The sequence below is a fragment of the Formica exsecta genome, unplaced genomic scaffold (assembly GCF_003651465.1).
Source record: "Formica exsecta isolate Colony F162 unplaced genomic scaffold, ASM365146v1 scaffold543, whole genome shotgun sequence".
NCBI classification, from domain to species: domain Eukaryota; kingdom Metazoa; phylum Arthropoda; class Insecta; order Hymenoptera; family Formicidae; genus Formica; species Formica exsecta.
In genome coordinates this window covers 127,529-136,909 of record NW_021852672.1, presented here as the reverse complement: position 1 = coordinate 136,909, position 9,381 = coordinate 127,529, and the positions used below count along the sequence as shown (strand labels likewise).

At 30.2% G+C, this 9,381-nt stretch overlaps 1 protein-coding gene across 2 annotated transcripts; it reads right to left on the bottom strand.

The window, feature by feature from the left end:
• Nucleotides 1-152: 152 nt before the first annotated feature.
• LOC115241951 lies at nt 153-8,337 on the bottom strand. Of its 2 annotated transcripts, XM_029817937.1 has the most exons (22): nt 8,239-8,337; nt 7,709-7,941; nt 7,225-7,470; nt 6,935-7,093; nt 6,733-6,830; nt 6,407-6,554; nt 6,145-6,329; nt 5,725-6,044; nt 5,398-5,573; nt 5,062-5,279; nt 4,544-4,763; nt 4,245-4,446; nt 3,947-4,163; nt 3,669-3,826; nt 3,229-3,371; nt 2,966-3,099; nt 2,663-2,789; nt 2,413-2,595; nt 2,003-2,332; nt 1,639-1,894; nt 1,204-1,483; nt 153-999 (listed from the first exon to the last, which is right to left on the bottom strand). In XM_029817937.1, the coding sequence occupies exons 1-22, from the start codon at nt 8,249-8,251 to the stop codon at nt 828-830; spliced, it is 4,218 nt and encodes a 1,405-aa protein (XP_029673797.1). In that variant the 5' UTR covers nt 8,252-8,337; the 3' UTR covers nt 153-827. The 2 variants fall into 2 exon arrangements, with proteins under 2 accessions (XP_029673797.1, XP_029673796.1); XM_029817936.1 differs by lacking the exon at nt 8,239-8,337 and having other exon boundaries at nt 7,709-8,111.
• Nucleotides 8,338-9,381: the final 1,044 nt, after the last annotated feature.

The window sequence follows — 9,381 nt, the reverse complement described above, 5'->3', positions numbered from 1 at the left end:
TATATATATATATATAATTTTAGGTAATTTTCATATATATTTTTCTTTATATTCTTATCGTGGATAAAATAAAAGTCTGAAGAATACATTATGATTAAAAAACGAGATAAAGCAGAATCTGTTGTGTCGGGTGTAATTATCAACATCACTTATGTAATATATAATGTATTTGCATATATATACACACATATAATTTAATATAATATAATTTTTTAACGGTTTCATAAATTTAAGGCTTAATAAATAAATTATATTCGTTTTTATAGAACTCTCTTCTGTTGTCTTAGAATTCTTAGCATTATTTTTTAATAAATAAACGATTCTTTCTAAGGCTAGTAAAATCAATTAGAATTTAAAAGCTTTAAATAATTAGTCATAATTTTATGTATTAGATCTGTGCTCATTATTTGCTAAAGTTTGTATTTTACGATAGAAAAAAATGTTATAGTAGCATATAATTATATATATGGCTTAGATTTTCAGCTTTATATTATTAAACGGTTAGCAATCATTATTGATAATAGTGGGATTGACGCGTGGAAATTTCAGATACTGACCAATCAATCGATTTCGATTAAAATCCTAACCATAATAACGGCCGAAAATCCTAGCCATAATAACAATTATATAGATATCCTTTTCTTGTGTACACTATACCATTTATCAGATATATATTAAATAAGAAGAAATAAAAAAAAATTATTTTATTCCGCAATATTTTAACTATTTCTATGGATATCAAAAATCCATAAAATTTATCAACGTGTCATACATATATAACATTATATATATATATATCATATACACACCATGTTTTGTAGATTAAATTATAATTTCCCATATAATCTGTCGATGTTGGAATGGTCGAGTGTGCATATTCCACAGCTGAAGTCTAGCACGTGATTGGGGAAAAAAAGTAAAATTTGCTCTTGCGTCCAATGTATATATAGAAGAATATTAGGTAGCAGGATATCAATTGCTTTGCCACCCGTTTTGATCCTGTACATGATAATAGATCATCTTTTTTTTTTTAATATTATGTTTGAAGAGCCAAGATATATAATTCTATAATTTGTAAAGCTCATTATAAATATAAAGTCGCATCCACACATATCTAAGGTGGATTATATATAGATTTATTTACAAATTATAGATTTATGCTTGAATTCTTCATATTTATTAGAAATTATTTTCTCTACTTACATTTTAGTTCCTAAAGTATGAAATACATAATCAGATTGCAATTTTATTGATGATGTAGCATTATATAGGGTTCCCCTATCCATGTCGGCTACAATCCGTATAATTCCCGATTCGTCAGTCAAATTAACGTTGATCCCGTGCATACCATTGGCTGCGGTTAACGCGAGTCTAGGATTCTCATCGTAGCATTGCCCGAGTAATATCACTTCGCTATTTTCAGCGAAAGTGTAAACTGTATTGTACCCGGATTTTATGGAGTCTGATGTTACGATACATGTGCCTATAAAGTATAAAACATTAATTTAAACAATTTCTTCACATTTATATCATAAAATGTACATCATTGTCTGCATTAGAATTGTGCAAATTATTATAAAATTAGAATAATCAGTGGAATATATTGATGATTACTATGTGATTAATATAATTACTTACTAGAAAACATTCTGAATAAAAGCATTTCCATATATTTATGAATTCTTGTTCGGATCAGAAAAGAATCAATGTAGCGCGAATTGTATTCGATGGCAATTTTGTCTCCGTTGAGTTGCAGTTCGCCAACATATGATTCTTTCGGAAATATTGCAGTTATCGCAACCTCATCAGACTTTCTCGCATTACTGCTGTTTCCACCGATCAGATCATAGAAAGCGTACATTTTCCAGACTAATTTGGACAAACTCTCCGGTAACTGTTGTTTTCATAATATTACAAGTAATATTATTACGTTATTATAACTTGCGTGTAAAATTTCGCAGAGTTTTTACTTATATACTTACAATTAGTCTTCCTTACTTACGTTTTCATAATGCGCCGAGATCGTATATTTCCTTAAGGTTGACAATTCTCTTGATGCTTCGTAACAAGAATTCGTGTAAGGAACGAACTTTTTTCCAATAGATTCTTTCTTACATTCGCCATAAGGCCAGTTTGCCTCTTTGCTTTCCTCGAGCTGCTCGCTACTAATTTCGCCAATTAAGTTTATCGATATAGTAGATCCGCTGCATTTTCCTTTCACGGAATCGGATAATCCCCAGACGATATTTAATTTAATGCGAGACGAATCGCTCGGTTCATTACTCAAAAACTCCCATTGCCATGGCATGTGTCTCTCGATCTCAACGCAAAACTAAATCAATCAATCAATTTCAATTTTTCGGTTATACATGCTGTCAACTTTCTTGTCAGATGTAAAATCTTCAAATTTACCTTAAATATGCGTGCACCAGGTACGACCTTGGACGCTTTGATTTTAACAACATCTGACAGCCAGCTAGTGCTTTCGTATAACGCAGCCAAAAACCATTGATGAACAATTTGCGAAGATTGTAAGTTGTGGTGTGTCAAGGATAAAACATGGCGATTTCCACTTTGCAAGTATTCCAATTTCGTCTAATAAGAAATATATATATATGTATAATAAATAGATATATAATAAATATATTATATAATAATTAACCTGCGATGGTGCCGATTTAACTGCCTCGACATAAGCAGCTAATCCACAGCTGCCTCTTGGTGACATGTAAGTGAGGTAATCCAAGAAATGTAGTCCGATTAAAACAAATTTCATACTTGGCCAGGTTCTATATAATCACGAAAATCAATGCAATTGATTTAAGATTTATTTCGCAATGTATGATGCAACAGTAAATTAGAATATTTTATTATTATAATAAATATAAATCACATTTTATTATACTATATATATATTAATGTAATAAATATAGATAAAAATACATAAATGGTATATATTACTTACAGATAATTACTTTGATGAGAGAACCAAATTTCGTCAATCAATGTTTTGTACAGCATTGTGTTTTCGCAATCAAATATGTTCGCTTTTAGCCGACCACCTAATTCAGGAAGTTCAATGTTGAGAACATTCACTGTCTGTAGGAAAAAGGAAGAAGAATGTAAAAAGATTATATTCATTAATATTAATATAAATCGTTAAAATAATTTATACATTCGTAAATTTAAATAATAAAAAAAGTATACCACATTCAAAGTAATATTTACTTGCAGATTAGAACTAGACGATTTTAAAACTGTATATGATACAGGACAAAAATGACAAGCTCGCTCCAACTTCGATTTAACATTTGCACCTCTAATGCTTGTAAGCGTTTTAACATGTGCTGTAATTCCTGTCTTAAGATGTTCTGTAATACATTAATTTTGAGTATAAAGATTTTGAGTATAAAGAGTATAAAGATAAAGAATATAAACCAGAAGATATTTGTAAAATCTCAAGTACTTTTGAGAGAGAGTGAAGGTGGGGGGGGGGGGCAAGGAGAGAGAGAGAGGGAGGGAGAGAGATTTAAAACTATAAGGAATTTTACTGTTTAAGGAGAAAAGAATTAAGATTTATATAAATCAGTTTTTTTTTTGTGAATGTTGTTAAATGTAATGAAAATTACATAAATCACTAGTTTGTTAATAAAATAGGATTTATATACCTCCTAGAGCATTGTATGAAATAAATGGCCGTTCTTCTAATCCGATTGTAATGTTAATAGGAAGATATCCATGTAGCGACTGAACCCTTTCAGCACTATGCCATAAATCAACCAATGGATTGTAATTCTCTATCGTTTCAATGCCATGAACAGATGTGCTAAAAAATATATTTATAAATTCATAAAAAGAATATTTTAAAAACCAAAGGCGCTATTAAATATAAGTAATTATATAAAGCAAAATTTTGTAGAAAAATATATAAAATATATGTCCTTACCGTAAAATAACATGATTATTTCGTATAGGAAAGTCGCGTGTAAAATTTCCTCTCATTGAAAACAAAGACGTTGCCGTCATCGCGAGTCTAACGTTAGTACCGAGATCGGTTGCTTGGATCGATTCTATTATTAATGGCACATTTATACGTTGTTGATTAACATGAAATTCCATATTATAATACATATAATATAGATCATTCCATAAAGAAGACAAATCTAGAAAATTATAGATACATGAATGAGACGGTAACATTATATTATAACTATGCATATTATTATAAATTTTAATTCTTTTACACTTCAACCCCTCAACTATCTTTGTCTCATTCCAGTGGACGCACAGCACTGTTTTTTCTTGAATACGCGCAATTATTTCTAAATGCACAGAGTTTTTTTTTTGTTCATCCAATTTGAACTCTTTGAGAATATCTTTTATGTTTGTTGGATTGTCAAAGGAGGTTGCTAATGAGTGGAAAACACCCTCCGCCTTGATGTACAACTTAATGTTTTGTACAAAAAAAAATTAAATTCATCAATATTTGCATCTTACGGAAATATACGAGATAAACTTTCTTGGCTTTGAAAAGCGTACTTACAGATAAGTGGTTAATATGTGTTCCACTGCCATAATTATTTAGAGTTACGTAAATTACTTCAGGAATATTTGTAGAAGGATTGGCTATGATAATGCCTTGCAATATAGCACCAAATCTCCTCGACGAATCTTGATAATCAACCAGATAGTTACCGGTAATGAGATATTTGCTATTTGACGGTTTTCGAAGTACGCGGCTGAATTGCGCCGCGATTCTGCCTCTGTAAAAACCGGATAGTGATAATTAATGATTAAAACCAGATATAAAAATGTTTAAATAAATGCATAACATGTTAAATAAAAAATAGCAACAATGTCACACACTTGAACAATATAAATTATATTGTTTAAATAATACAAACATAATATAATATAATATAAATTAAGAGCATTTTTTGCATTTGATTTATATGCTTTATAATAATATAAAATTGCAAATTGATATAGAAATTAATATTTTTTCGAATAACATTGCTACTTGTTATTTTTCTTATGATTAATAAGTTTGTATATATTTACATGTGCTTGTAACAAGGATAAGTGGTACGTTCCATAGATTTTAACATTGTATAAAAGTAATTGTACAAGTGCTGATTGGGCTCACTTTGCATGTACCAGTACAGGGATATTAATCTATTAGGTGTAGGACTAGACACGACGAGCAAAGTTAACGCAGCGATTCTCATCTCTAAATGTTCGGTTCTGTTAACCAAAATTGGCCAATAAACAGGATAAATCTGCATAGGATATATTGTTATATATAATCAAACATTATGTCATGGTGACGAACAAAAACGTACTTGAATGATAAAACAGATTCATGCAACAGAGATTGCTTAATTACAAACCGCTCACCACGTCGGGTCTCAACGGTGCTGTAGGAATAGAGGCCCAAGCTGCAAGTGCCCGAAAATGCCGCGATTCAGCATTGTTGCCGCTAGCTATTGGCTCTAAGAACTCAACTACTCTACCAAGCTGTATGTTCGCCAAGCCTTCCAGCCAGACCATCTTCCGTTCGTATCGAGTGCTTTCTATAACACGGATTGAATATAATATAGTTTTGAACAATGTGGAAACTGTAACATAGATACGTTAATAGATACAAATACATAAGGTATATAAATCGTTATACAATCTGCTATCAAAAGAATATTTGGTCGTTTTAGCACACTCTATATATACCAGTGAATTTGTCGAGATAGAGACGCACGTAATCGTCCAACATCTCGTACGGGCAATGCACCAAACAGGTTTTATATATCAATGTTCCATATGTGAGAATCGCGGTGTTTTGCACTTCCGCGGAGATCTTGCTCGGCAGCGTAAGAAGCGATTGCAGACTGACCAATAACTGAGCGTCTGGTCTTCTCAAGTGAAGTGGTAGCCGCATGAGAAGTTGAATCGCGGATATATCGGATACCTTGTTACTCTGAATAAGATCCAGTATGAAAAGAGCGGATTCTTTACTCCCAACTTGCGGCAGTACCTCGAGAAACATATTCCTGCAATAAAGCATAATATAATAATTTATTCTAAAGATTAAGAAGGAAAAGAGAGAAATGGAATAATCAATAATGAATAATTAATAATCAATGTAAATACCGTATCGTTTCCTCTTTATAACTAGTTCCTGAGATACGATTATAGGCTTTTCCCAGATCAACGCGATCTAACATATCTAAATAATAGAGAAGCACAGATATCGTTGTGTTGTGCAGATTATGGATCTCGGTATCCAAACCAGGATTTTCGAGCCTGTGGCTCAAACGGTCCAATAATCGACTTATCTGTAATAAAATTAGTAAAGATTTCACAATAATTAAAAGGCAAAAAAAGAAAATAATATATATATATATAAACTTACAGATTTGAAAATAAAACTTTTGTCCAGAGTACCTCTGCCCTGTGTCAGATCTGCTTCAGGTAGCTCATGTTGAAGAATAGTAGTTCGTAAATTATTAGTAACTATTTTATTCGTTATATCTTTCACTGAAGCTAATTCAATAGTTTGCCTGTATAATATAAAACAATGTTATTTCATTGACATTATAGGTAAGCAAAAAAAAAAATAAATAAATAAATAAATAAATATCTAGCTATACGGTAAAGATGTTTCTTATACTTTTATTTATAATATAAGAAATATTCAATAAAACAACTATGTATACATTAGAAAGTTGTAAAACATACTGAACAAAATGGTAATGCGCCTCTCCCATGCTTTGAAAGGGTTGCACATAGATACTCCCGGATGCGTTAACTCTTTCGCTACTTTTCAGGACAGGATTCTGAAAGTTTTAGTGTTAGAGAACATATTATATAACATAGCATAACATGGTTCTATGTCAACCAAATAAATAAAGATATGTAATATCTCAACGCGATAACATACTTGATCCTCGTCGGTACACTGTACTTTAGGAACATTGGACCAATTACGGCAAGGATGCCCAGTACATATCCGAGGATCTAGCGATTTCCTTACCAAACGCTGAGTATCTCTCTCCACGTTTACAACATAATCAATATTACATTTTCCATAATGATTTATCTGTAAATTATGATTTTGTTGAGTATATATATATAATAATATTAAACTCTCGTGAGTGTGTGTTTAGAATAATGTTCACAGTCATTATACAATGTTTTGCATGCACGTTTATACAAATGCTCTTGACTTACCTCGCTAGAATGAAACGCGACTTCCTTCTCCAAATTAGAAAGATCCAACTGTAAAATTCCAGCTATGCTACGTTTTATATTCGTCGCCCATACTGGTTCTATTTCAACGCTAAAGTTCTCGATGAGCCCTTTATTGTATGATATTCGGAAAGGCCTCAAAAGTTCTATAGCGTTATCATAAATATCGATATTTTCGCTTGACTCCTTTACATTCCCATTCCACATTTTTGTCTTCAACGATTGCAGCTAATAAGAAAAAAACATTCAGGATATATTATATCAAATCACACACACACACACACAATATAATAAAATAATTTTAAAAAAGTGTACATATATTAGGTCAGTCAAAAAGTTAAGGGATTTTTTGTTTCTTTTTTATTCCTTAACTTTTTGACTGAACTAATATATATATTATATAGTTTTTGTAACGGAAAAATATAAATATAGACAAAATTGTATGTTTATGATTTTTTTTAAACACCTGTATTGTGACGTAGTCATCTTCCGCCTGAATCACGACCTTGCCATTGAGGCTCCACGAAGAAGCTGCGTTGGAGGGCACTAACACACCGGTACTTGACGTAGCGTTGTAAAAATATATGTATTCTTTGCCGGACCTAAATAAATTCTGCGCGACATTTCCATTGCTTAAAAGTAAGAATATGAATAGCGTTCTTCCTATTCCTTGTTCTAATCTGGATATATGATTAGAATCTGTAAAACAAGACTTTTTTTTCACATCTTCACTCTTGCACATACATTTCAAAAAATATCATTTTCTATTCTTTAATGAAGAACGCATGTTAGTACAAAAATTAATTCGCAATGAAATATAGAGAAGAATGCGTAAACTGGTATTTTTCTGTATTATATACATATATATATAATACATTATTAAAATTATAATGATAAATATATCTCGCTTGCAATAATATAAATTTCGATCATAAAAAAAAAAAAAAAAAAAAGCAATAAAATATAAAATAAATAAAAAATAATATAAGCGTATACCCATGAATTGCATGATGTAATTGATCTCGTAGTTGTTCAAAAGTGAGTTGAAAGAAAACTGAGTTCATGCAAGTCAAGGAATGACCCTTACCAGTTCTTATCATTGTGACCTACGAATACACACATGATTATTCGTATGTATATAAATATAAATTACTCTCAGCATATTATCTTCAATCATATGTGTATGTGTGGCTCGCACGAATGTTATATATCGCCGATCCTTTTTCTTTCCTTCTCTCACATAATACAAATAGCATACAAAATATATCTGTATCTTAATTTACGTATATTTTTTGTATAGATTAAAGCATATATGCAATAAATCAATTCTACAATTATGAATTATGTGTAAAGATTAGTAATTTATAATTTATATAAAGTTTATATAACTAATTCAAGTAACATAAGAGTTCAAAAAATATAGAGAGAAATTTTTCTGAGGAAATAGGCCAATATTTGATATAATTTCTTTTCTATTTTATTTTTCAATAGTTTTATTATTATTGATAAAAGATTTTTATTATCTATATTTTATGTTCAGAAAAATATAGTCAACTGAAAATATACGCGTCCAACTGATTAACTCGTTCAAATGATATATATATATATATATATATATATATATGTGTGTGTGTGTGTGTGTGTCGTCTCTATACACATAGATGTATACTATAAATTTGCTTAAATTATATCTTTCGAAATTAAATTTGCTTTATAACAAACTTTATACAATAATAATACACATGTTTTAACTAATTTTATTATAGAATATGTATATATATCTATATATATATATATATACACGCTTACACACATGTATGCAAAATTGTCATCTTTATAATAATATGTGCAAACATTCTTTTGCACATATTCTAGTTTATTCTAATGATGATAAAAATGCGAGATAATTTCTTAAAGGCAAGACTTGAATGCTTAAATATAGTATTTACAAATTTATTTGCCACTTGTCTCTTATATACATTTATATCTGGGAAATGTATCATGTCATTAAGTTATTTCTCATTTAGTTTATTACTATACAAAATTGTATCTCGTCGCGTATACACTATACATTTTAAAATTTACTTTAATGCATCATGTACAAGATCTTGCTGTATTATATGTATAAAACTATTAACA